The sequence below is a fragment of the Idiotropiscis lumnitzeri genome, chromosome 10 (genome assembly GCF_059441095.1).
Source record: "Idiotropiscis lumnitzeri isolate Australia: NSW breed Sydney's pygmy pipehorse chromosome 10, RoL_Ilum_1.0, whole genome shotgun sequence".
Classification (NCBI taxonomy): Eukaryota; Metazoa; Chordata; class Actinopteri; order Syngnathiformes; family Syngnathidae; genus Idiotropiscis; species Idiotropiscis lumnitzeri.
The window spans coordinates 7715104-7742734 of NC_142400.1; the positions used below are offsets into that span (position 1 = coordinate 7715104).

The 27631-nt window shown below is 40.5% G+C and overlaps 4 protein-coding genes across 7 annotated transcripts in view; 2 read left to right on the forward strand and 2 right to left on the reverse strand.

The window, feature by feature from the left end:
- bag6 (BAG cochaperone 6) overlaps positions 1–11309 on the forward strand; it is a 34627-nt gene extending 23318 nt beyond the window's left edge. For 2 of the 4 annotated variants that reach the window (XM_088305792.1, XM_088305794.1), the window contains 24 exons: positions 526–613; positions 700–817; positions 971–1182; positions 1267–1338; positions 1458–1580; positions 1766–1971; positions 2056–2188; positions 2383–2583; positions 3151–3373; positions 3564–3611; positions 4312–4664; positions 4742–4814; positions 5379–5689; positions 6089–6356; positions 6770–6939; positions 7160–7213; positions 7316–7424; positions 7812–7936; positions 8011–8145; positions 8831–8887; positions 9016–9225; positions 9442–9549; positions 9643–9789; positions 10342–11309. In XM_088305792.1, coding sequence (XP_088161918.1) covers positions 526–613; positions 700–817; positions 971–1182; positions 1267–1338; positions 1458–1580; positions 1766–1971; positions 2056–2188; positions 2383–2583; positions 3151–3373; positions 3564–3611; positions 4312–4664; positions 4742–4814; positions 5379–5689; positions 6089–6356; positions 6770–6939; positions 7160–7213; positions 7316–7424; positions 7812–7936; positions 8011–8145; positions 8831–8887; positions 9016–9225; positions 9442–9549; positions 9643–9789; positions 10342–10437 — 3640 coding nt within the window. In that variant the 3' untranslated portion in view covers positions 10438–11309. The remainder of the gene's footprint in view (positions 1–525; positions 614–699; positions 818–970; positions 1183–1266; positions 1339–1457; positions 1581–1765; positions 1972–2055; positions 2189–2382; positions 2584–3150; positions 3374–3563; positions 3612–4311; positions 4665–4741; positions 4815–5378; positions 5690–6088; positions 6357–6769; positions 6940–7159; positions 7214–7315; positions 7425–7811; positions 7937–8010; positions 8146–8830; positions 8888–9015; positions 9226–9441; positions 9550–9642; positions 9790–10341) is intronic. The other 2 variants (XM_088305795.1, XM_088305793.1) reach the window with 2 other exon arrangements.
- Positions 11310–12382: 1073 nt separating this feature from the next.
- On the reverse strand, positions 12383–16652 carry LOC148328914 (tetraspanin-13-like). The gene is made up of 6 exons (XM_088305797.1): positions 16499–16652; positions 14934–15101; positions 14185–14265; positions 13996–14109; positions 13750–13869; positions 12383–13328 (listed from the first exon to the last, which is right to left on the reverse strand). Exons 1-6 carry the CDS (start codon positions 16559–16561, stop codon positions 13254–13256), a joined length of 621 nt encoding a protein of 206 aa, XP_088161923.1. The 5' UTR covers positions 16562–16652; the 3' UTR covers positions 12383–13253.
- A 795-nt stretch (positions 16653–17447) lies between these two features.
- Positions 17448–23942, forward strand: LOC148328915 (oxidized low-density lipoprotein receptor 1-like). The gene is made up of 8 exons (XM_088307130.1): positions 17448–17640; positions 18322–18399; positions 18515–18595; positions 19185–19292; positions 20012–20206; positions 20736–20905; positions 21432–21553; positions 21997–23942. Exons 1-8 carry the CDS (start codon positions 17592–17594, stop codon positions 22154–22156), a joined length of 963 nt encoding a protein of 320 aa, XP_088163256.1. The 5' UTR covers positions 17448–17591; the 3' UTR covers positions 22157–23942.
- Positions 23943–24442: 500 nt separating this feature from the next.
- On the reverse strand, positions 24443–27156 carry gpatch4 (G patch domain containing 4). The gene is made up of 8 exons (XM_088306993.1): positions 27054–27156; positions 26756–26834; positions 26599–26672; positions 26426–26518; positions 25855–25980; positions 25659–25768; positions 25335–25385; positions 24443–25251 (listed from the first exon to the last, which is right to left on the reverse strand). The coding sequence occupies exons 2-8, from the start codon at positions 26832–26834 to the stop codon at positions 24738–24740; spliced, it is 1047 nt and encodes a 348-aa protein (XP_088163119.1). The 5' UTR covers positions 27054–27156; the 3' UTR covers positions 24443–24737.
- Between the last annotated feature and the right edge of the window lie 475 nt (positions 27157–27631).

The following is a 27631-nucleotide window of genomic DNA, read 5'->3' on the forward strand; positions in this document are numbered from 1 at the left end:
CATTAAGTTTACAGGTCGAATTGCGACCTCAGCTCAGGCAAGATTTGGTTAAGTATGATTCATTGTTTGTGTGTCATACTATCTTGAGTTTTAGAAACATTTAAAAGTCTGACCTGGATTTTTCAATTGACAAAATTTAGCGTGTACACATAAACATTCATATTAGATAACGGTGAGAAAGACTATTGATAAAACAACCAGGCGACATGTTGACATTTTTTTACATTATTAATATGCGGACGCATTGGCTATTTAAGCAAATAAACAGTTTTTACTTTATTTTATATTTAATTAGAATTATTTATGCTTAAATATGTGTGTGAATATTGCTGTTGTTTATTTTAAAATGTAACCTACATATCAATTCGTCCATCTGTCTAGCTATTTAGGAATTATTCTGCATAGTTGGACCTCTTGGTGACACCGCATTGTCATTGGACCGCCATTACATTAAATAATCCCCCTGCCCAAAAAATGTTGAATATTCATCTGAGATTTATTTATTTTGCTTGTGTCTTGTTGCAGGAACAGTATGGAGGAACAGAGTGCAGACATAGAAGTGACAGTGAAAACATTAGACTCTCAGAGCAGAACATACACTGTTGGCGGTCAGGTAAGTGAGGAAATAACTGCAAACTGGATCTTCAGTTCTTGACTGGCTTGATTTAATATTTACATATTTTTTTCCACCTCTTGTAGTTGACCGTAAAAGAGTTCAAGGAGCACATTGCGTCTTCTGTGGGGATTCCCATTGACAAACAGAGGCTCATCTACCAGGGCCGAGTCTTGCAGGATGAAAGAACCTTGGCAGACTATAGTGAGTAATCCACATGTTGTATGTCACTTAATTTAATACAACTGGAAAAACAAAAATGCAACATTAATAATTATTGGATTGATATTCAGGGGGGGGGGTTAAATACACACCTACACACCTAGAAACTTCTCTAACGTATCTTGTATGTCTTAGATGTGGGCGGCAAGGTGATTCACTTGGTGGAGCGTGCGCCCCCTCCGCCCTCCCAGTCCGGGGCTGGTGGCTCCTCCGCAGATGTCGGCGGCGGCGCATCGTCATCACAGGACGGGCCTCAGGCCCCTCCGCACGACCGCAACGCCAACAGCTACGTCATGTTGGGGACCTTCAACCTCCCCGTCAACATTATGGACCCCCAACAAATACAGGTACAACCTGTGGAACTTTTTAATTCTCATAGTTTTTTTCTTTCCAATCACCAGCATCAACATTTGTTTCCCCCTCCCGTTTAGATGTCGGTACAGCAGATGGTGTCCGGCATGGGGGACAATGCAAGGAATGCCAGAGTGACAACCAGCACTGGGGTAAGTCACGACTTAGTAAGTCAAGACGCTGTGTGTTTGGTTCTTGTTACTTTTGGAACCGTCAAGTCTATTTTGTAATTCACATACTTGAATATTCTCCTCCCCCTTGTCACTTTCAGAGCAACGGATCGTTAAATGTGCACATTGACATGGATCAGCCGGTGCACAGCGAACCTCGACTGAGGTTGGTGCTCGCTGAGAACATGCTGAGAGACATCAATGATCTCATTGAAAGGATGGAGGTGAGACCCCTGGCGCATCTTGCTTCAATGTTCCACCAGTCAGACTTTGTTTTTGTCCATTTTGCTCACTTCCTTTTATTTATTTATTCAAAGAATTGTGGGGTATTTAGGAGGTGCAGTATTCAAGTCTCCTTTTAAAATCCAACCTTCAAATTTGTAAATTACTGCAATTGCATTTGTGTCAGGGTCGGCCGGATGACCCGTCTGTTCACACCCAAAGAGAGCCTCCATCCGCTGCTGCCCCGCCACCACCTTCGTCCTCTTCCACCACCTCCACCCCGTCTCCCTCTGCTCAGCCTATGGACACCTCGCCTCCTCCGGTGACGCCGCCACCTCCGCCCTCCGCCTCCTCACTCCCATCCGACGGACCAACGCCTCAACCTGGACCCCAGTGAGACTCTCACTCACTCATTGCTCGTAATTAGCTCATTATCTTTTATTACAAGTAAATATGTCATTGTTTTTCTTGATCTAGACACCCGAGCCCAACCGAACTGGCCGAGATGTTGTCGGAACTGCGGCGGGTGGAGGAGAGGCTGCAGCCCTTCATCCAGAGAGCTCACACCATCTTGGAGACGGCCACATCCGCAGAATACAACAACAACACAGTAGGATTTAAACACTCCTTTAGCCAGGGTGTTCTACACAGTACACTTTTCTTACATACATGTAACACCAGCTGTGTTGCTCAACGAACTCCAGAAGCTGCAAAAAAATAAATCCTGACAAAAAAATACTTGGAAAAAATGGATAAAATAATTTAAACCCAAACCCATGCCCGAGATCTTCTTTATGTCCTCAGGAAAGAGAGGACGACCAACAGACGCTGGTCCTCACATGGGAGTGTCTGCGTCTCTTGGGCAACGCCTTGGTGGCCTTGAGCGACCTGCGTCTGAATCTCCTGAGCCCGGTGCCGCGCCACCTCCACGTGGTGCGGCCCATGTCCCACTACACCGTTCCTGTCGCAATGCCCGGCGCCGTGCACCACCACATTCCTGTACAAGTAAGTTTGAGAGTTGGCAGTGATAGCACATAAGCAAATACAAATACTTTATTATATTAATGTATATCATTGTCTAGTTTTGAAAGCATCTGCTTTAGGGCTGGAGAAAAGTTTTGACAAAGTTGATCACAAATAATGGTCGACACAAAATGCCTGCACCATTGTACTTCATCCACACGGACATTTTCAGGCCACATAAGTCCATTGTACTCTATATAAACCCCTCATGACCTTTTCACAGTTTATTAGCGACACTTTAAGCCTGGGAATTTTCTTTGTGAGGGGCACGTCTCATTAGGTGTCGCCACAGATATAGTTTTTACTCCTAATATCCTTCTCGATGCGGATCGGATCTTGCAGTTTTATTAGGCAGAAAAGGCAAGGGAAGTTATAGGAATGTAAATGAAAGCAGTATTGATGAGGATGCCAAGATTCTGAGAAGTGAGATATTCCCAATTTACGGCCCTGTTGAAGTGTTTTCTTGTCAGCCTAAAAAAAGGTCCAATTTATGGAGTTAAAAAATGTCAGTATAGTTGAAAAGTTGAAGCCTGCGTTTCTCCCCCACAGATGAACCTGGGCGCCACCATGACTGCCGCAGCCAACGGCACCGAGGGACAAGCTCCACCCGCCCCGCCGGCCGGCCAGTCGGAGCAGGCAGGTCAGGGACAGACCTTTCCCCCACAGACTTCCCCGTCCAATCAGCAGGCTGGACAGGGACAGGCCGGCCCCCGAGTCATCAGAATCAGCCACCAGGCAGGCCCGGTGGTCATGATGCAGATGAACACGGACGGTGTGTTGCCCCCTGCCTGCCACTGATTGAATGTTTCTTTCCACATCTTGGCTGCCAATGCAACATTTTATTTGTTAAATGTTATTTATCCCCCCCCTCGCGTGATCAACGTAGTGGTTATCCCAGTTGTGTACCATACCAGAAAATAGTCTGTTTTATGATATTTGTGCATGTTTGTGTGTGTGTGTAGGCACGGGCCCAAACCCTGTTGCTGGTCACCAGATGGCAGGACAGCCAGGTAAAAATTAATTTTCCCAGCTCAAGCTCCCTTTTTCAGTCTCAGGTGGAATGGCATACAGTCTGCTTTATTCTTCAGGTCTAGATGGGCAACCGTTAACATTATCAAGAGTGTGTAGGATTTGTTGCATTGATTGAGCATTTTTTTAATATTCATGTATTTGTTGAAAAGAAAAAGTGAATGAAACATCTTGTAAGGACAAGTAATTGAATTGATAACCTGATATATTCCGGACTATAAGGCGCAGCAACCAGCAACCCCCTTCCCAAAAAAAAAACAATATACAAGCAGCACCAGGCTATAAGCCGCAGTTTTCTATGTTGGAAAAAAATGGTTGTTTACCGCATGTACAGAACGATTTCGGAATATGAATGCACATAAAGCTACATGAACAGATTCTTAAAACAGTGCCTCTCAACACGGCAACAACTTTGCTAATTAAAACAGAACAGACCCAAGAGAAAAAAAGAGAGATTTATTGAGCGTATTTTCTGAAATATAGAGCGCCACTACTGGTGAAAGAAAAATCAAATAAAAGCCACACCGTTGTATTAGCCACATGGTTAAAAAAAAGTAGCGTCTCATCATCCGGAAAATATAGTAGTTTATTCGAAAATACCTTAATAATACAATGAAGATGGCCCATCTATTTGGACATGGGTGAGAAATGACTGTCCACTGTGATTTTGCTTTCCTTTAGGTGGTCTTCCACCAGACTTCATGCGGAATCTCATGCAACAGATCACTCAGTATGCCACGGCGGTGGCGACCAGCGCCGCAACCGCCGCCGCCTCGGGCCAACCGCTCCCACCGCAGCCCACACCTCCCGGCTACAACTCCACGGCTAACTCCTCGGCCACGACCACGGGTCCTAACACCCCGACCACCACGCCCACTGCACCGCCGCTGCCCCCTCACGCCGGCCCACAACCGCAGGCCAGGGTGCTGTTCAGCCGGCCCCCCTTTGCTCCCAACATCCCTCTGCCGGCATTCGGCAGCCGAGGGGCCACCATAAACGTTAGGGCGGCCATGCCAGGCCAGCAGCCCGGGCAGGTTGGGAAGCGTTGTTTGGATAATCACGGGCAATTTCACGATTATAAAATTGAATAATTCAATTGTCTTGTTTACAGGCTTTAAGTCCTGCTGCTGTCAACCAGATGATTAGTGCAGTGGTGGGTCAGCTTCTGATGCCAGGACAAATGGGCAAGTATATACATTACATGAATTCATGGGAACATCTTACGGGGGACAGATTTTTTTTTTTTTTACTTTCTTCAAATCGTGAAAAACTTTAAAGGTGTGTTAATAAAATTTCAGAGGCACGCTTTTTTCAAAATACCCTGTGAGTTTAGAATTACAACACGCTGTTGTTTTGGGCTGAAATGAACCCACTTCAAGATATAAGCTGTGCAAAAAGTAACTAAACAGTCAGTCATATGACTTCGAAAATTTTGAATAGTTCAATCAAGTCCAAATCTTATGGTGCATCTTACATTCATTCTAAAATTTCACCCAAAAGACCAATACAGTAAAGCCTTGAGATACGAGCCATGCGACTTGTCTTAGGAAGGTTAACAATTGCAATCAAACGATACAAAATGCCATAGACGGGCAAACAATTGTCATTCGGATTGAAAATGATTCTGGCTGAAGATCTTTAGTGCCATTTCAATTGGCTGAGCTGATATGAGTTTAATTAGTGTCTTGGGTCACCACTGTATCCCTACATTTTGGGGGAAAAATATCTTCATTTTCTTATTTTCACAGCTGGTCAGACGGCTAACACCGTTTCCTCCTCCACCACCTCAACATCCTCCTCCACATCCTCTTCCGCCTCCTCCCAAACGTCCTCCACCTCTTCGTCTTCCTCCTTCTCCGACGCCAACACCGCCAACCCACCGAATCAGTCCCAGGGCAACGGTGGCCAGCAAGCTCAGCCGCCTGAGATGCACCCGGACCTCGGCCAAATGCTCGGCTCCCTGCTTGGTGCCACCGGCCAGGCGGGGGCGCCCTCCATCACGGTCACCACCTCCGGCATCCCCAACCTCATGCGAGGGGTGGCCGACTTGATGCAGCAGGTCCGTGCTTCTTCCTTAACAGTTTAATCATGATGTTTGTAGATCAATAATAGTGCTTAAAAAATCCCAACACATACAGCAGCTATCTGTAACTTTTGAGTGTTTTTAAAAGATGTTTTTTAAAAGGCCCGGCCCGGTGAGTGATGTGTTCGTCGGCGTATTACGAGTTTAGAGTTGGTTGGCTGTTAACTGGCTAAGGTCACTAAACCCTTCGCGAGTCTGCAGTTTGAGTTACTTGCCGTGAGTTGTGGCCATTGGCAGCTCGTGATTTAACATGCTGTCACTTTTACCTAAGTCCTGGAATTGGATCAGAACTCAAGTATCTATACGACATAAGTATGATAAATTGTTTTAGACCCTTCTTGGTGCCCATTTCCCTCTCCTTTCCACTCCTCACAGCCCATCTTCTCCCAGCCGCCTCCGCCGCCACCTCCTCCCCCTACCGGCGCCAACGGTGCTCCCAACGCGAGCACCAATCCCACGTCCAACCCCGCGGCGGCCCCCGACGCCCTCAACCCAGAGCCGTTTATCGGCATCGTCCGCGGCGTCCTGACCAGTATGATGGGATCCTTGGGGCAGGCACAGAATGACACAGAAAGCATCGCGCAGTTCATGCAAAGGCTCTCGCAGAACACCAGCATCTTCATCAGCCCGGAGGAGCCATCTGGTAGGTGACACAATTAAGCGAATGAAGACGCAATCCCCCACCTGACCCCACCCTGAGCTATATTAAGCATTTCCCGGTTGTCTTGCTAATAGGTCTTTAACGTTTGAAATACAGGATAAATAATTACAAGAAACCTCTTATGTACACATTTTGCTGATTTTATTTTGAATTTTTAAAACTAAGCACAGTGTAAAATGAGATTCAGTTATTCTTTTTAAACTAAAATACAGTATGTACATTTTAACATTTGTCATGTAGATAAAAGCGCTTTATGAGTGCACTCCATTTACTATTAACGTGAATAATAATTGCAGAATTAATTATTTTATTTTTGTATTTTAAATGACCTGGCCAATTGTTCCCACGTCCTTGTGTAGCAGATCCTTTTCTAAACTCTTGTCCGTTGGGTTCAGGATTCTTCGGCGAGCTGCTGATGCTGGTTTGCCAGACGTTCACCATGTCGGACCTGGTCATGCTGCTGCACGGCCATCACCAGCCGTTGGGCCGCATCCAAACCCAGTTGGCCCAGTTCTTCCGAGAGAACTACCTCAACGGCCGAGAGCCCACCGATGCAAACATCGCCGTCAGTATCGCTCGTTCTTAGCTCAAATTCCTTTTTCGTTAAATTTCCATTTCTTTTATTTGGACATTCATACACACATTAAGGGACAATCGGATAAGCACAGTAGAAATGACTAAACAAACCAACAATATAAGAAATAAAAACAACACAGAAGGGGGTGAAAAGTCTCCTTTTTAGATAAATGGAGTGGCAACAGTTATCTTTTTTTTTTTTCTGACAGGCTGCTGCTGACACCATTGTGCAAGAACTCGAGGAAGACATCTCGGAAAGCTTTGTGAGTTGAGTTTTTTTTGTGCTAAGCTGTCCTTTCTGTCGCGCAATCATGTGGTCATATCTATTATTTTTTTTCTTCTTTGTTCGGGATGGCTACACTCAGAGGGAGTCATCGGTCAGTGTGATGGAGGGCGTGGCTGTCACCCGGACTAACATGTCTTTCTTTAGACAGCAGCTGACGCTCATCGCCACACACATCCTTCGCTGTACAGGTGCACCATATTTGTGTGGATGTTATTAGCAGCTACCACATGCTCATGTCGAGTAAAAAGTAGACAAATGGGGACATGTAAAGTTCACCTTTTACATGGTGTAAGTTTGTTTGGGGAAAAAAAAAACGGCCGTAAAGAGCATCAGGTCATTTTTAGAAATTATTTATGCTTGAGTGGACAGGCGAGTTATGTTTCCAAATTTGCATCAGCAACAATATTTCTGATTTTATGAAAGGCTTTTTTTCCCCTTTATTTTATGGTTTTTATCTGATACAAGGATTGGCAAAGTAGGGCCAAAAATGGACTTGCCAGCTATTCATGCCTCGCTCCATTCTCTTGATCTGGAGAATTATTTAGCTGTATATTTTTTGTGTCTCTGTCTCCCAGATGATTCTTTTGGGCTTCGTCTGCTTCAGTTGTGCAACCAGGCTCTGTTTGAGTGTCTTGCACTCAACCTGTACTGCCTGAGGGGCGACCAACGCGCTCTGACCGCCGTCATCAATCACCGCATTGTAGGTCAACAATCGTCCCTTCTGATCTTAGTGGTGAATAACTTTTTTTTTACTTTGTGCGCACGTACTTCCAGCGGAGGATGTCAAGCGACGTCAGCCCGAGCCTCCTCAACTGGATGACCAGCATGATGACCATGAGACTGCAGTTCATCCTGGAGCACCTTCCCATCACCACGGAACAGATTCAGAATTACATTATTTACACGCAGGTAAACGCCACCACTGCTTCAGCGATATCAAATGTCGATTCCATTTAACAAAAAACAAAACATTTAATTCTTGCAGAACTCTAATATTGGTGTGCTGTTATAACCTTCACATATATATTCACAACATGAGCCAGGGATTGGAAAACTGTTTTAGAACATTTTGACTGATCTTTCAAGACCCACATGATGTTTTGTGCTGTAATTTACAATATAAGCTCCAAACCTACCAAAATCAAGAATACAGAAAAACATTTTTTTGTAGAAATATGTCGAGTGGAACAATGACGTTAATATTTTGCTTTTCAGATCTTATTAGATTTTATTTTATTAATTTTTTTTAAAATTGTTTCATTTCTTTATGATATCGGTAGTGTGTTTCACGAATGAATATAACTTTGTTTTGGGGCTGGATCGGATTAATTGGTTTTCCATTCATTTCAATGGGAAACAGTACTTCAGTTTAGGAACATTTTAAGTTACTGTATTTACTCGTCCCTGCAGTTTCTGGCAAGTAACCCAGTGAAAGGAGTACTGTGTCATGTGTGTTTTCTTTAAGTTGTCTAGAAATAAAGTTAAGTAATGCAGAGGTCACATGCTGTATGTCGAGGAAGGGCTTCCTGTTATATCCTGTTACGTTGGCCATCTTAAATGCTCGTAAATAATATATAACATTTTTTTTTCACAGAGGGAACTGTCCGAGGCGGCTGAGACACTGGATCCAGAACCGACACAAAGTGCCACGGTAAACCATCTCTCTCCTTCTCCTCTTTTCTAATTCATGACTTAAATGTGATATTTAAACCGGTGCTTGACTTTGCCTTTCTTTGCCCCCCCCCCATCATTTTCTGCCTCCTTTTCCTCTCACCAAAGATGAGTGAGACCCTCTCGCCAGCCGCCGCCACCACAGCAGAGGAGGCCATGTCAGTGTCGTCGTCACGGGAGACCAGAGCGCCGCCCGCCGACCTCGGTACTGGAGGCGGGGCCGCACCGTTGGGCGGAGACAAGGCGGCGGCGGGAGCCGAGGGCACCAGTGAGGTCTCGGCCGGAGAGTCAGAAGCCTGGGCAGCCACAGTTCCTCCTGTGAGAACTTTTTCTTTCATTGGAACCCCGGGATTAACTGTTTGTTTTAAACATTTTGGATGCAAACCAAAGTAATATTGTCCATAAGAATTAATGTAAATCCAAGTATTCATTGACAGACACGCAAAAACCTATAGTTAAAGTTAAATGAAGATCCCTCCTCTAAACAGATACATTGATTCCCTGGAGAGTTGATGTTTTGGGATGTTTTCGCAGGAGTGGGTGCCCATCATCCGTTGTGACATGATGACTCAGAGGAAGATGAAGGCGCAACCGCCGCTGTCCGACGCCTACTTGCACGGCATGCCGGCCAAACGCAGGAAGGTGAGCACATTGCTTGCGGGGTAAATCCTTCCTCATTGCACTTGTGTGTTTGGTTATATATATTTTTTTAAATCTTCTCTCGCTCGCTCTCAGACGGGACTAGGGAGCGGGAGCCTGGTGTCGCTGTCGGACGCTGTGAGTCAGGCGGCCAGGACAGCTGGCGTGAAGCCCATCACGTCTGGCGAGCGTTTGCAGCAAGAGCTGGACTCACCTGAGCTGAGGGAAGCTTACTCGGAGCAGGTAAATGCTGCACCACTCACTACAATTTTGATAAAACTGCTGAACAATTACATCATGAGTACAAATTGATATTATAGTGAACCCATGTTTAGTGCGAGGGATGCTGTAAAGTCTCCCCTGCAATATGTGAAAATCTGCAATATTGAAACCATATTTAATCTATTTTTGCTCATTTTACCCCTCTATAATGCTTTAAACACATTTAATAAAATATAAAATACACACTTATTTGAAGACACTTTTTAAAAGTTTTTGACTATTCTTTTGTGCCTGTTCTCATTCTTTCGCTTTCAAGAACAGGGAGACTATCATATAAAATCACTTTGATGAAATGAAAAGAAGACTTTTGCACAGTTCTCCAAATAACAAAGCGTACGGTCGATAGTGATACGTAAATAAAGCTTCAAATCTTCATTTTCCCATCACTAACGGTCGACCCCCCACGTACTACTCTTTGGAATGTTTCTAAATTTTTCTTTTCTTCAAAGGTTTTTGCAATATAACTATCTAAGGCCACTTTAACTAGCCTTTTGTCTTTGTATGTCCACACAGGTGAAAGCAGACATCAAAAAGCGAGTGCGAGACGACGCTGACTTCAGTGCTCAGCTATTCCCAGACGCACACAGAGCGTTTCTGTCAGACTCGTAGTACGCTTGCCGTCGTCGCCGCCGATCCACCCTTACCACGGCGTATGCCCTTCCTTCCTTCTTACATTTGTTCCTTCCTTCCTTTATCACTCTTATTTTCACTCAGCCCAGTGCTAATGACAGGATGCTAATAGTGCCTATTTATTATTGTTCAGCGTGTCCTTTGCTCCCAACTGTTTTCAATGTTTTGATTTGATTGGACTGAGGTCGATTTAGTCGCTGTTAGTTGTTTTTGTGCATCCCTGCGCCATTTTTTGGTTTTCAGCCTTTTTTTTTTTTTACTTGAGCCGTCTCCCTCTCAGCCGTCTCTCGAAACTTGTTTCGTACACAAATGTACAGCAAAACCTTGATTTTACATAAGTTACAAATCATTACACTATTAACAGCAAAGGCAAAAAAAAAAAAAATGACATGGCTTGTGGCAAATTTAATGCATTTGTCCACCAGGAGGCGCTGTACTATTCCAGTTCTGCGCTGTCCAGTGCTTGTGTGTCAACTTTCATGGGTCGAACATCATGGTTTTCGAACATGAATGTACAGTAATGCTTAATAAAACGTTGGTTTAAAAAAAAATCATTGCAGTTATTGCCACACTATTTATTTAAAGCATATATCTATTAAATCATACATTTCTAGTGTGTTTAACTTTGCACGTCAATATGGTGTTGTAATAGTTACCAATGGGACACTCTTGAAAAGAAAAATGTATTCCACTTGGAGATTTATGTCTGAACAAATTTTACCAGAAAAAAAAAATCTGTTGCAATATTATCAGAAAAAAATGTTTTTAGATTAGGTGGTAGTATGTGAAAAAATGTAGCAGTGAAGTATATTTTAAGATTAAATTAATGAGAAAACCTCTATTTTCAAGGAATGGCAAAAAACTAGTAGAATATTTAAGATTAGTCATGCTACAATTGAAAAAAGTTATACGAAGTATACTTTGATATAGTCGCATATTTTAAGTGGTGTGTAAATACTACCAGCAGTCATGTTTTTTACATAAATGCATTTTTGGAGATTGAAGTGTTAACCAGTAGGTGGGTATTTTGCTCAATTTTGCTGGTCTGTAATCCATCAGCGGCTTGAGTTCCAGTCCGTCAATTTTTCTCACCGAACCAAATTGTCATCGTCAGTTAGTCCGTCAGTCTGTCCCCACACTGCATCCAACCTCACCAAAAAAAAACTGTAAAATGGGCATCCGTCAGTGATGCACTGAGACATCTGTCGGTACTTGACCCGGTTACTGACGATTACGCTGACGGATGAAAATCGACTCCAGTCAGTGTGTGTCATTTTTGTCCCGTCAATCGTCAGCAAAATTGCTTCCCGTCAGTCTGATGAAACGTCCACATCCTCTGTTAACACTACCACACGATATTGTATTGACATGATTTGCCGAAAGCTGCCATGAGCGTGAGCTGTGTTTTTTTTTTTTTTTTTTTTTTTGAAAGTCTAATATTCCATTTGCCATTTATGTATGGCTTTAGTCTGTTAATGATCCAGTATGCTTTCCCTTATCAAATAGGATTTCCCCACTTGCTGGTTTTATTGCGCAGCTGTCATGTGAAAGTACAAAACAGGTCAATCCACCTGCTCAACTTCCTGCTTGTCATCCTGTTGAGTCAGGTGAGCTCATACTCTTTCCTCACCAAGCAGACTCCACGACTGGTTGGATCAACAGATGACTCATACCCACACATTCAGAGCGTTTTTGACACTGACAACACCCAGTGTGACATTGCTATTGTTTCACACGGTGTAAAGTTGAAGCAAAGTTAAAATCAAATAACCTCATGTCTTAAATTTGAACTTAATCTCTTACTCAGTGTCATCCACAGCCTTGATTATCAACCATCTGGCTTTAAAACATTTATGTAAAATGTAAACAAACTAAAGAGCTCCACATGAGACAAATTTATGGACGGTTTAGAAATGAGTCAATGTCAAGATTCAAACATGCTCTCGCTTTTAATCCATAAAGTATTGAAAATCAAACAGTTGAAGTTATTTTGTTAAATGTGCCTTAGTGTTATGATATAGCATGTTGTTGTTGTTAGCATGCTACCTGGCTAGCATAGTCAATGGATGTACTACTATACATTTTCTGCCACAGACTGATTATAAAGTAAATAGTGCAGTGTAAAATATTTTGATAGGTTAACATCTTAAAAGAATTTCAAAAGCCATTCATGTCTTCAGTTTAGACGGCTAGCAGGAACTAGGAGCTGGCATGTCTTTCGGTAGCTTCTTTAATCATAGTAATAATTACACAAAACTGGGGGGGATTTTGTTTATATATTAAGCCTACATGTTAAGACTAAGCATCTTATTGTGGTGGTTTTCTGCATTGACCGTGTCACCAACATGTGAAAATATTTAACATCAGATTAGCATTTTCTCGCCATTTAGCCTGAAGTATAAGGACATATGAAAGGCATTCGCTTATACAACATAACCACCATCCGCCAGGCTTGACATGGCTACCATCAATGTGGCAGCTTTAAAGCAAACGTGTCCACAATGCAAAGTTTGTGCAGTCACTAAATAAATACAAAGAGCTTTGAGGCATTTGGTTACATCCAAGCCTACATGCTAAACTACGTAGGTTTTGCTGACATATGTGGTGGTTTTGAACATTGTGTCACCAACACAAGAACAGAATATTAAACATGCCTTTAAGTCACACACTTGCATCTGTCAACAGGAAAGCCATACGTTATAAACAGCAAATAGAAAAATTACAAAGGCAAGAAAATTGATAATTGGAGCAGTGCAATGTGTTAGTTTTCAGAAAGAAAAAAAAAACAGAAGAAATTACAGAAAGGCGCCGGGATTTGATCTGGGGTCTTTTATGTTTCTATAACGATGAGCCAGCCAAACACCAAGCATCTGCAGGAAAGATAACATTAAAAAGTAGTACATGTCAGAATTAAAAAAAAAAAAACAGGTTTCCTGACCGTTTGCGTTTGATCGATTGTGCTTTATATATTTAATAACCTTCCACATTCCTGAAGTTGTACAATTTGGGAAATTGACAAAAAGGATCAGGGGAATCGATCCCCCTAAGCTTTGAAGTCAGAACCACCAGCACATTAAATGTATAGCACGATTTGGGAATATTTTTGTGGGCTTTGTCAAAATAAAAATTAAGCATGCCTCTAGTCATGCAACACTGGCGCCTTAGAAGTATAGTCATGTAACATCAAACTCAAAATAATCTTAATCTCTTGGCAGTTTTTTTTATATTTCAAAGTGAACTTTGCATACCATTCCACAGAGACAACAATCAGAACAAAACAATAAATAGTACCTCTGTGAAGCTGAAGAATAGTCCAATACCGCCCACAAAGCGCAGCACTTCCCCGGCGTACTTCTCGATGATGTCAGAGCACGTGGTGCATGACAATGGCGGCTGCTGGTTAAAACAGCTCTTAAAAAAGAAAAAGTATCATAAGAACAAAAATGCTCCATTTCCCCTACATTTGGTAGTTGAAGTGTTAATATTGATTTTGAAATCAAAAGTTATGGAAAACTCATGTCGGCCCTGTTTCCTTACAGCTGCGCATGTTTTGTTGTAATCCACATGGGAGAAGCCGCAACAGTTCAGCGTCTTCTCCACATCCGTCTGTGTCGACTCAGACTTGTTCCAACCCACTTCCATTAGATGATTCTGCGAGGGCATCAGGGAGTCGGTCAAGTCTATGCGAATGTGAAGCGAGGGCTCTTAGTGGAGCGAAGGCCTTACCCGCTGGTCTTCGTTGAGAGCCAGACAGGCGCACGACACAGACAGCTGCACCACAAACACCAGGGACAGGATGATCATGTACTGCTTTGTTAAGAAGACGCCACAGACTTTTAGAAGTAAGCAACCAATAGTAACAGCGGTGAAAACAGGAAGTTTTGCTTACCTCGTAGCGCTTGAGGGCGACTAGCTGCACAAAATTAACCTTGTTTTATATTTGAAATATTTTAAATTGTACTGCGTGTTTTCATGTCACAAAACTATTTTATACTGTTTCACGTGTTTGTCGGCCACAGGAAAAGAAAAATGGGTAAAAAGATTGGTAATACTGTATCTGTACTAGGGCCTTGCCAATTAATCTGCTAATATTAGCCGTTTTTCTATCTGTTGTCAAGTTAAACCAATACTTAAGAATAAATGTAAAAAGTCAAATTTACTGCCTCTAATTCATCTTTGTTGTAAGCTTTAAGAGATAAAAAAAAGTTAGTATATATTTTTTTAATTAATCAGCTGATTAATCAATTATTGGAATTTCATCCAACCAAATACCGTCATGCCCAAAACCGGATTGAAACTGTTTTGTGTGCTGACATTTTCCTTTCTGGTGATGCCAAGTTTCCAAAACAGTGAATGTGAAAACTCATGAATATCGACCGCCCGGGCCCCAATTACCCGCAGATTTTTGAGCACTTATCTGAAGTCAAAAGTATGAGTACTTTGGCCAGTTCTGCTTCCAAAACACATAAGGATACGAAGAAGAGCAGCACCTGGTGGTGCTGCAGGGCGCCGCACAGCCCCACGAAGGCCACCAGGAGCAGGAAGATGCCCACACAGATCACACCCGCCACCACCTGGATGCTGGACACCAGGCCGAACCATTTGCCCCACGCCGCCACGCCCACCAGCAGCAGGCTCACCAGCTGAGGTAATGACACACAATGTCATAATACAGTACAATAGTTTTAAAAAATATTAAATGTATACAAAATTCCTAAATGTTTTTGGAATTTAGAAAATTCCTTGTGGTATTTCTTTAGGTTTTATATAAAAAAAAATCATAAAGATCAGGCGCTTAGAATTAAGATAGCAGACTAAAAGGCTATGTAGTTGTTTTAAAAAATAAGGTGTAATTCTTGTTTTTATGTTTAGCTGTCCAATAAATTACAACTGGGAAGAACTATGGAAGTATTGTTCAACATTCGCCAAAGTGCTGCCAAGTTGGGTTCTTTGCACTGCATTTGCGCTTGGAAGTGAAGAGAGAAAATGAAAAAAGAACAAAAAAAAAAAAACCTCTTGTCGAGAGAGGGGAAAAAAGTCGAATAGCCAGCCAACATTGCACAATTCACAAATGACAATTCTGTTCATCTGAATATACGTTCTACCACTCGTCCATCGAGAGCCTGCTGACGTACTGTGTCTCCACCTGGTACGGCGGCTGCACTGAGGCGGACAGAGTGAGGCTCCAGAGGACAGTCAAAACAGCGCAAAGGATTATTGGCTGCCCTCTCCCCTCACTGTCGGACATCTACACCGCCCGGTGCCTCAGCAGGGCTCTCAACATCGTCAAAGACAATACCCACCCAAACTCCCACCTGTTCGACCTGATGCCCTCTGGCAGGCGCTACAGATGCATCAAATCGAGGACAAATAGACTGAGAAACAGTTTCTTTCCGAGAGCCATCTCTATTCTGAACTCTCACACACACACACGAGACCACCCTTACCTTGCAGAACAGCATCGTGATGTGTTTTTATATACCCTTCAGTATTATTTTCCATTGCACTCTCTTATTTATCTAATTTATATATTTGTCTGTATTATTGTTGTATTGCACTGGAGAGGGGAGCTCTCTAATCTCGTTGCACTCTTGAGTACAATGACAATAAAGGGATTTCTAATTCTAATAAAATTCCGTCTCAATAAAATTTTATATTGCATTTTATGTAAGAAAAATGTCTAATTAACCCTAATTTTTAAACTTTAAATTTAGTTTAATCCGTTTTAAATTGAAATTTAACATGATTGAAAGTCATTTGTTTGGGTCATTGAAAGTCCACACAAAAAGAGTAAAGTCGCACGTTAGAGAAAATGTTACATTTCACCCTCAAATAAAACAAATAGTTACTTGTGTATATGTTAAATTCCAAATTTAACGCAAAATACACATAAACGAAGATACCTCTACTGTATCGTCATCACATGAATTGATTAGAACACGTCATACATTTTTTTTCCTAACGGCCGGTCTCCTTCGTACATTTAAAGTACAAAGATGACTCATATATTGGAGAGAGAAAAAAAAGTTACAGTACTTACTACGTAAAGTACATTGAGGGCGCAAAGGGAGTTTTTAGTGCAGACAAATCCTCCGCAAACCATCTCTGCCACTCAAGAATTCCAGACGCAATTTTTCAACGTGCACTCACCACCTGGACACTCGATTTAGTTTTTTTTTATTCCTGTAATCGTGTTCAGGTGTTTTCCACGTGACGTGACCACACTTCCTTGATGACGTAAGCGCCGAATTCTTTTCCAATTGTTTTTTTTTTTTTTTAATTTACACCCTTAGGATATCACGTGTTTTTTGTCACTGTTATAGTTTTTTTCATTATTAATAAAAACATTTGGAAATGTTTGAGTCTTTATGACGTCGTCGCTGTTTAAACGATGCAACCTTTGCAAGATGAGGACCTCTGGCGGCCAAAACTACGCTCGCGACGTGCTTGGCTCTTTGCAAAGGTTCGAATAAATATAGTAAATGTAAAGTGACATTACATTTAATATAATTGGTCATATATTTTTTGAATTTATATAATAAATATAACTACATTTATATTAAATGTAAAGTGACATTACGTTCAATGTATTCATTAGTAAATATTACTCAAATTATTTGTAGGATTTACGAAACATTTCAAACAACTATTTCTATATTTTGTAAAGGTATTTAGAAAATATTTAGAAATATTTTTATAAAATATTTAGTTTGAAGTAATACATTATACAAATACAATTCAAAAATACAATAACTGCTATCCAATAATAATAATATTTTTGGGGTTCCTTTTTAGGGCATTCTAGGACACTGCAGAAAGAATGATTGAAAAAAAAAAAAACGATTCAGAAAATATTCTAAAGACTTTAAAACACATGCAAATGTGTGACCACTCCCGCCGTAAGCCTGCCCGCAACGCTAAATCAAACATCCGACTTGCACATTTTGCATCACATCATTTGAAAAGAAGAAGCAAGAAAAAGAAGAACTCGTATTCTTACTCACACTTGAGTTTCATTTGTGTGCCTCAAAGCAGTTTGAATATCTGCTGGCTTGGATGAAGTCAAACCTATTGTAGGATTAGTGCTATTTATTTATTTATTTGGATTTTGGGGGATTTTTTTCCATCAAATTATGGCAGAAGCAGAAATCAATTATGTGACAGTCAAGTTCAACTCTCACAGTGAGTCGTTTTACACCATTTCTTTAAATGATTCGTCAAAGCTATGTGCTCTTTTTTAAAGTACACATTATTTAATTTCTCTTTGTTTTATGTTTAGTTTAACATTAAACGACAACTGGGAGTGGCAATAAACAGCTGTAATCCTCTTTTTGAGGGAGTTGTACACGATTTGTCAAACTATATTTCCACACTTATTTTCCAAGGCGACAAGTCATGTAAAAATTACTTTTTAATTGCTTATTGGTGTTTGGCCACATCTCCGCTACATGCACCACATACACAGATCAACACACTATTTTGACAAAATATATTTGAGCAGCTTGGTGATGAAGTGCTGCTTGTACGTAGCACTCATTTGCAGTCTGGACACAGAGGTGTGAGTCTCGGAATCTCTGCAACTCATTGATGAGACAACAAAAAATCATTAGATGGGTTGTTGCTCTTCTTTTCTTTCTTTTTTTTTTAATAGTAACAATAATACTCAGAAAAGTGGCTAGTTTGTCGACACTGAGCAGCTTGTGACTTTGTCCATATCATGTTGGTCATACTTTGCATCCATCCACAATACAGCGCATTTTATTGTAATAAGCGAAGCTGTAAAAGACGATGTGGGTTCACTATTTGGCAAGGACAATACATAATTAGTTTGTTTCCCTTTTAAACATGTGCTTCTCTTTCCAGACTTGCCAAATGAGGCCGTGATCTACGAAGACGTGAGGAACGAGCTGGAGACGTGGCCGCCGCAAGGCTGTTCCCAAGGTTTTCAGAAACTTCCCTCCATCTTCTCCGATGATGCCTTTCACACTCCTGTCCACCTTTTCCAAACTTAGAAATGCCACAAACTAACGAAATAAAGTGTGTTTGTTGCATCCAGAGAAGTGTGGCGATGTGGACGAGATTTACGATGACGTGCGGTCGAAGGAGTTACCTTGCAGCGTCCCTCACATCTTCCAAGGTTCATGACTTTTTTTTTTTATTCCCAAGGTTATTTCAAGTCACAAAACATTTAGAATTTATTCCCAACTGTCTACTGTGTTGTATCTATGCGGCTGCTAGAAAGACGAAAATATATATTTTTGTCAATTGGTGAAATTTCCCAATGTTTTCCCAATCAGTCATTCGTCATCTGTCATTTTTTTTTTTCAAGCCAAAACGAATTGTAATTGTCAGTTAGTCAGTCTTTCAGTTAGGTCCGTTTGTTGGTCCGCCACCATTCAACTTCAACTACTGGTAGATTAGCAATGGGATTATTTCTAACCAATCACTGTTTAATTTTTTTTTAAATGTTCAACCAACATATATAATTTCATCTGCCAAAAGTCTACTAGCTTAATGCTAATATATAATGGGAAATGCTATTGATGCGCTAACGGAATTGAGCATAAATCAAAATCTTCAAACTTCTACTTTAAAACACACAGTAGTGAAATAGTGGATGTATAAACTTTTAGTGTGATTTAGTGAAATTTAAAATATGTGCAATTCTTAAAAAGGTTTTGAGAGGTTGGGCTGTCAATGACAATATTTTTGGGCTTTCCCGCCAGAAAACGTGTCTCAATCGTCAGTCCACACGCGAGTCACATTGGCGGCCGCCGCTCTGGGCGTCCTTTGTGTCATCTTCATGTCTATTATCATCGCCCTCATCGTGCATCGTAAGTACACGACACCTCTGTTTTTTTTCTTCCTCCTGAGAAGAATCATTCCTTCCGTCCATTTTGGACAAACTGACTATTTTGTTGCTTGATTTTTACACAAACAAGAAAGAGAGGGAAAAATGTCTGATTATTCACATTTCAATTTGATGCTCAGATAAAAAGAGGAAAATGAGAAAACAGCCCACAGGACTTAATTTGATTTGATTTAATTGGTTGGGTTTATGTGACCCGGATTTCAAAAATAAAATTCTACCATAGTTCATGTTTAGAAAACAAACCATTGTTAAAGATTAAAGGAAAATGCACATAAAAGCTAAATACAACTGAATTGTACTTAACAAATATAGGCTACCTGTACTGGATTAAAAATAAGATTGAGCCACAGTAAGATTATGCACCGTTTGCATTTAATTCAGTAATTCTGTGAGGTACCACTAGAGGGAGTCCACGTACCACACTTGAAGACTGCTGTTATCATAAAATGGCTGATGGATGGTGGTTGTGGTCTGGACTCATAGTGGCGGCTAACAGGCTAACGTCTTCTAATGCACCTTAGCAAACAAATCTGAGCATAAAATTTAAATCTGAAAAGTATTTTTCTGGGTTTTTTTTGCAATAGATTCAACACAAGCAAACAACCAAATAATCAGTCACTTTTTTTTTTTGGTTGGCCAGTTATGAATGAAATCAAGGATTGATTTGTTTTCCTGCTTCAGTGAACGGCGTCATGGCCGAGCAGCATCAGCAGAACATTAACCTGACGACTCAAAACGGTCATATTCAAGCCGAGCTGGAGCGGCTGCAGGGACGAGCCCGGGAGCTGAGCAGGGAACGGGACCAGCTCAACTGGACCGTGGGCCAGATTCTGCAGTATGACAAGTTCCCTGTCATCAATCACTGCCCGCAAAAAGGTCAACACACGTTCCAATGCCTTAATATGACGTTTGTTTTTCAATTATTAGGCCTCTTCTAAAATAAATAAGTTTTAGTGCCATATATGAACCTTTTTTTTTTTTTTTTTACATTTTACAGTTTACTCAATTACTACTTTGTTAAATGTATTCATGTAATTATTTTATTAAATTATATATTTATATATATAAATATATATATATATATATATATATATGTATATATATATATATATATATATATATATATAAGTATATATATATATATAAAGATATAAATATAAAGATATATATATATATATATATATATATGTAGGTATAAATATATATGTATATATATATAAATATATATATGTATATATATATATATATATATATATATATAAATATATATATATATATAAATATATATATATATATATATATATATATATATATAAATATATATATATATATATATATATATTCAGTTAGCGATTGAAGATGGAAAAAACAAATGGACCATGGAAAGTTGTTTTTGTTTTTTTAGTTTTAAGCCTGTGCCAGCCGTGCTACGACGATTGGCTGCAGTTCGGCTCCAAGTGTTACCTTTTCGGGCACCACATTTACTACAGCGGCTGGAAGACCTGGCAGGGAAGCGTTGATGATTGCAAGCAGAGGAACGCACACCTGCTGCTCATCGAAAGCCAGGAAGAACAGGTGAACTTTACTAATACTGTATATTCTCTTCAATGGTAGGGGTTCTAGTACACATCGAAGTGGGACGTCATCCATTTATCCATCCATTATCTGAATCACTTATCATCCCAAAAGTTGCGGGCCTACTGGAGCCTATCCCAGCTGTCTTGGACCAGCAGACGGGGTACTCTGTGAACTGGTTGCCAGCCAATCGCAGGGCACTCATAGACAAACAACCATCCGCACTCACACTCACACTAAGGGGCAATTTAGAGTGTTCAGTCCACCTGCCATGCATGTTTTTGGAACGTGGGAGGAAACCAGAGTACCCAGAGAAAACCCAGGCAGGCACAGGGAGAACATGCAAACGCCACACAGGAAGGCCAGAACCCATATTTGAACCCTGGACCTCTGTACTGTGAGGCGGATGTCCTAACCAGTCTGCCATTTTTAAAACAATTACTTGAGGATCATTAAAGTGGTATCTTCAGAAATCCCACAGCAGACTATTATTAGGAAACTATTATTATTTTCTTGCTTGTTTCAGGAATTTGTCACAAACCATACAAAGTACTACAGTGATGACAAGCACGGCTACTGGATGGGACTGAGCAAAAATGAACTCTCTGACAAGTGGAAGTGGAACGACGGACGCAACCTCACTCTGGCGTGAGTAATCAAACACCAAAAAAACAACTTAGCCAACTAGCGAGATGGTTAGATTGTAAGATAAGTAGAACCTGAGAAAGTTCTCCTGCTAAATCTGAGTTAGTAGCAAGTGGGTTAGCTTGCACGCTAATTTGCGCTAACTCCAAGATTGCCAACTAAATTTAACAAGTAGCTAGCTATGTTGTTAGCTCACAAGTTCACCAACTCTGGAGCTAGCTCGTTAGCTGAGAAAGCTCTCGAGCGAAATCTAGCTCAGCAAGCAATTTAGCTTGAAACTAACTTGAAAACTCTTCAAATGAATCTATCTCGGTGGTTAGACAACATAAAACGCAATTTTATGACCAATAAATCAAATAAATGTGTTCAATATTTACCTGAAACAAAGTAACAAATACGACTTAAACACCTGATGTCTCACGTAGTCCATTTTGTGTGATGTTTAGATTCTGGAGAAATGAAAACTACTACATCAAAAACAGCTGCGCTTTGACGTCAAAGTTGCTGATGTCAACAACTCTGGACAACTGGAGCAAAGCCAACTGTGACATGAGAAACAGATACATCTGCCAAACTCGTGCTTTCACCAAACTAGATCTACACTAATGCATCACTTCCATACAAAAAAGAAAAAAGAACACCACCAAATTTGGCTATGAAGCTAGTCACAATAGCTGTGTTGATCAAGAATGCTCATGAGAAGATTCTCAGTAGCTCATGACAAAAGCTCACAAAATTCAGCACTGTAGCTAGCTAGTTAGCTAACAAGATATATTGTAATAAATAACTGATGAGAAAGCTCTCACGTTAATCTTAGCATAGTTAGTCAGAAATAATAACATAATAATCATAGCGACTGAGGCAAGTAACCGAATAGAAAACTTGGATAAGCGGTGTGGATGACGACATGATACACTCTCAGAGTAGTGTTAGCATGCGTCAGAGTGAAGTTCTGAACGCACCCTAACTAACCAACTAGAATACACTTGTTCAGTTGTAGGTAGCTGGTTATGTCATTGTTATAGCTGTGGCTGTCATGAAAGCGATGTATAAATTGAAATGAGGTGAATAGTTAAATTGCTAACTGGGAAGTCAGAAAGATCTCAAAGCTAAATCTAATTCAGTAGCTCTCAGGGTAGGAAACTAAACTTTCACGCTTGGCAAATCAAATCTAGCACAGTAACTACAGAGCTATTAATCGACTAAAAAATTTGGCAGGCTAAATCTAGCTTATTAGCTTGCAGCTGAGTAACTGGAAAGTGTGGCAATATATCAAGCTCAGTGGCTAGCTTGCTAAGTAGCCCACGACAGCGCAAGTGAGATAGGATGCAAACCAAATCTAATTCAGTCACTAGCTCGTTAGGTCACGAGCTAAATCGCTTAGTTGGCTGGCAAAGTTAAGATGAACTAGTGACTCACTAAAAATCCAGAGAAGCTAAATCTAGCTCAAAAGTTTGCTGGTTATCTTTCAAGCTAAATACAAAGCTTGGTAAGAAGTCGTTACTGGGTGAGTATCTCGCAAGCCACATTGACCTAAGTAGTGATCTTGCCAAGTAAGACCTAATCTATCGATATGCCTACATCCAGTTAGCACTCACGCTTTTCACACAATAAATGGACAGCTAGACAATAGATTGACAACTGACAAATTAGGGAGCTTAATTATTTATTTTGCCATGACAACAGCCCGTGGCACGGTGGTAGAGAACAGTAGTACACTAGCGCAAGGTTCGAATCCGTCTCCGCCATTCCTGTGCGGAGTTTGCATGTTCTCCCCATGCTTGCGTGGGTTTTTTCCGGGTTCTCCAAAGAAATGCACGGTAGATTAATGGGACATTCTAAATTGGCGTGAGCACGAGTTGTTGTTCATCTATGTGTTCCCTGCGATTGGCTGGCAATCAATTCAATGTGTACCCTGCCTACTGTCGACGGCTTGGGTCGGCTCCAGCATACCCGCGACCGTTGTGAGGGAAACCGGTTCTTATAATAGATGGATGAATGAAATCAGCCCGCAGTGACTTGCATTGATAGTTTTCTTGGCAGTGGTGTGTAATAAAAGCAAGTATTTAGCAACTTCGTGTTGTGCAACTATGGAAAATAATCAACATATGGCCCAATAGCATCCAGTGTCATCGTTGGCGGAAACGTTTAGAGAAAAAAAAAATACTTTTTAAAGGATTTACTCTTTAGTAGCAAATAAAAGCATAGACTTGAGGATAAAAAAATAAAAACAGAAAACAGAGCCGAGGAGTTGTGTGTTGTGTTTATCAACAGAGATTCTCCGACACTATTTTTCAGCTTCCTCTACTTCATCCTTGTTTCGGATCACACTTTCCGAGAAGTTGAGTTGTGCAATCTGCCTTTGCGCCATGTCCTGTTTAATTCAACAAACGTAAACTAAAAATAACCTCAAGTATCCTATTCAGTCCCCTTTGCAAGGATATATATATATTTTATATATATATTATATGTAATATATATATATGTATATTATATATATTTGTATTGTATTTAAAAAAATGTTTGTGTATTGAATGCAACAAAAAGGAAGCATCTCACACAATGTTAAGATTCTATATTTCTTCCAGCCTCTCTGCTTTTCTTATATTAGTCATGCTTTATTTATTATTTAATTGGTTCCTTAATTTCAAATGATTTGTAAATTCATTCAAGTAACTATAAGGTTGTTTTATTGTAAATGTTAAAATGATTACTTTCATTTCATTACACAAACATAAAAAAATTGAATAAATTTGTTAAAAAAAAATCATATATGAAAGAAAATGTAATTGTGTAAGCTAAGCGGTTCAGAAATTGAGTGTCCGCTAGTTTCAACTGTCCAGACCTCACCTCGCTATCGGGTCCAAGAGACATGCACTGGCAATAAAAATAAAAGCAAAAATTTGAAACATTTATTGAGGGTTAGAGTGTTGAAAAAAAATCATACAGCGACAATAAATTCATAATTAGATTCCACAGTGCAGCGTGTCTGTATTTTCATGCTTGTCAGTCGGTAATCTACCACCGAAATGCGATTGATATTTGGAATACTCATATCACGTCTGCTCAGTTTCTGGTCCTATCGTCGATAATGGGACTAAAAATGATTGGATGGACTTAAAACGCCCATCAAATGATTCTGTCGTGAGTTTTTTGGCAGTCGTCAGTCACTACAGAAGATCAAAAGTTAATCTTTGGATGACTTCTTCTTCTTCTTCGGTGGAGGTGATGTGTGTGGAGCCTCGCAGATGATTTTGCTCTTTTTGCTTTTCTTCTTAGCTTGAAGTTCGGAGACAAGCGGCTCTGACTCGGTGTGTTTCATCTGCTCTTCTTCTAGTGGATGTTGCTGTTCTTTCTTTTTCTTCTTATCCAGCAGTGGAGTGATGTCAAGCTCGAGACTTGAAAACTCTCCGTTTTCCTTCTTCTTCCGCTTCCTCGTGTGGTCCTCGTCACCGTTCTCCACGCATGTCGTTTCCTCATCCTTGCTCCTTTTCTTTTTCTTCCTTTTGATTTTGAGGTCAGATGGTTCCGAAATTGAAACATTGTGGCCGTTTAATTCTTCAGTCTTCTCCTCGGATGTCTTCTTCTTGTTTCCTTCCCGCCAGTCTTCGGTCTTCTTACCATATTTGGCCATGAAGTCAGCCTCCTGCTGCTCCAGTCGGGCGAGCTTGGCGCTCATATTCAAGCCGTGTCTGGCTCCTCTGAGAAAATAAAACAACAAAACACGAAATGAGCATCTAAAATACTTTGAGTCTTAAAGATATGTTTCCATAAATGGGCTGACTTGTGGGCGGTGCGTCCTCCGCAAGCCTTCATGAGGTCGCAATCAGACAGCCTGGAAGGAATCAGCAAATGTGTTAAAAACATACATGAGGGTTTTTTTCTCTCCATGCTTTAATTCAGATTATCTAAATAATAATTGAAGAAGTTATAAAAATTGACATTTTTTTAATGGTTTAATATAGCATGAGAAATCTTTATGCTTCAATTCCCACGTTAGGGTCACCATGTGTTGACTGAAATAGAACACGTGTTGAAGAACTCGTTTTTTAATGCTTTCATTTTGCTGATATAGAGCCGAATTAAAAGAAAAAAAAAAAGTTCTCACTTGGTAGTGGAAGACAGATCTAGTTTGTGATCCTCCTCCTGATCCGAACTGCTGCTGTCACTGTCAACTGTTGGCTCTGGCTGCTCCTGACCAGACAGCAGAGTGGCTGACTGAAGGGGGTAAAAAAATAAATAAAAAATTCAGTCAGTATGTCTTTAGTCGACAACTCCTCGTGGAAAGCCTTTGAATATTTCACCTTAACAAAGCACCCGTAGAGTTTGGCTTTAGCTAGCGAGGCCTTCCGAGGCTTCTTGTTAGAAATCACGCCGCCGCCGTCGTCTTCTTCACCGTCCTCAGCCATCTTCTTAACCGAAATTGCATCCTGGATCATAAAGAAGACCGCAATCAAACAATCTGAAGATGTAAAATGTAAAAAAAAAAAAAATCTTACAAACTCATAATAAATAGGTGCCCACAAGGACCAGAGCTGGTGACTCCAGTGGTACACTGACATCCAGTGAATACTATTTATCATCATGAACTCTTGATACATTTGAACAGTGTCTGGACATAGACCACTACTGCACTATTTTTTTTATTTCTCCTAATCCCAGTTTATTCATTGGATTTCAGACAAATCAAATAATAATAATGGACATCCAACCTATGAAATGGAGGATTACCATAACTCATTTGTGGACAAAAGTGCAAGTAATTCGCTTCAATTGCTTTATGTTATTACATAAAGCAACATAACTTCACCCTGGAACAGATTATTTCTAGTTACATAATTTAGTATGGCTTTTTTTGTTTTTTGAACCACCAACCTGATGGGATTCCACCTGCAGGCTAGATGAGGCCTTATTGAAGACGTGATCCCACCAGTGGAAAGTGAACTGCTCTCCTTCCTTGTGCCCCACCTGACATAACACACAAGTCTTTAGTTGTCACTGTACACATGCATACACCATCAACAACAACAACAACAAATAGCCCTCACCCCGCCTTTGTTGCATTTCACTTTGACCTTGATGGCTTTAGATATGCCGTTCTCATCCCGGCCCAGTCCTTTACCTTATGATTAATAATAAAAATAGACATGTCAAGCTCCGATGGTTGAGATATAATAAATGCCAAGAGTCACTTGTACATCAGACCATGTTTCCAGCCGTGACGCTTCAGCTGCTGCTCGGCAAACCTCAACCCGTGGCCCTTCTCTTGCACAACGTCAGTCATCTGCACGAAGAAAGGAAGGAAGGTTGAATGACGATTATCGCCACGGAGACAGCGATCTGACGGCTGATGACGACAGATAAAACACACAACGTCCCGTAACAATAATCGCTAACATTTTCAAGGCGATCTTTAAATAAACTAAAAGAGTCACGTTGGCGTGTTAAATGCGCATACATATTAATACCACATGTCATTCAATATGAAAAACACAGCTGAAACCTTTGAAGAAGTGTGACATGCGGCTTTAGCGGGAGGCTGACATGACACCGGAAATACATCACGCACACCGCCAACGTTTACTTCCGGGTTTCATTTCTATTCCTCGGTTTAAAACTAATGAGGACCTAGGGTTTTTTTTATTCATTGAAAAACTGAAGAGCTAAATAAGTTCAGGTTGAACGTTTGCTTATTAAGAAGTTTGGTTCCGTTTGGTTTCGTCATCCCCAAAAAAAGAACCGCTCACGCATTGAGCTCCTTTAGCAATGACAGGAAAAAAATGTTTTTATATTTGTTCTCATCGTGTAAAATGTTGGTGACGCAAAAAGTTTATTTGAGTTAACGTCTGCATACGATCTACATTAATATTTAACGACATACAAAAAAATGTCTTTCTTTGTTAGAAAAAGCGAATATAGCTAGAGAAATTACATTTTACCGTGATTCTATATAACATTATGCTGCATTAAAATTGCCAAAGTACTGTAAATACATGTTCTGTATACTATTTAAAAAACGAACGCTAGATGTCAGCATTGATCTCAAAACACGGTGAACTTCGTTTGACGTTCAATTATACA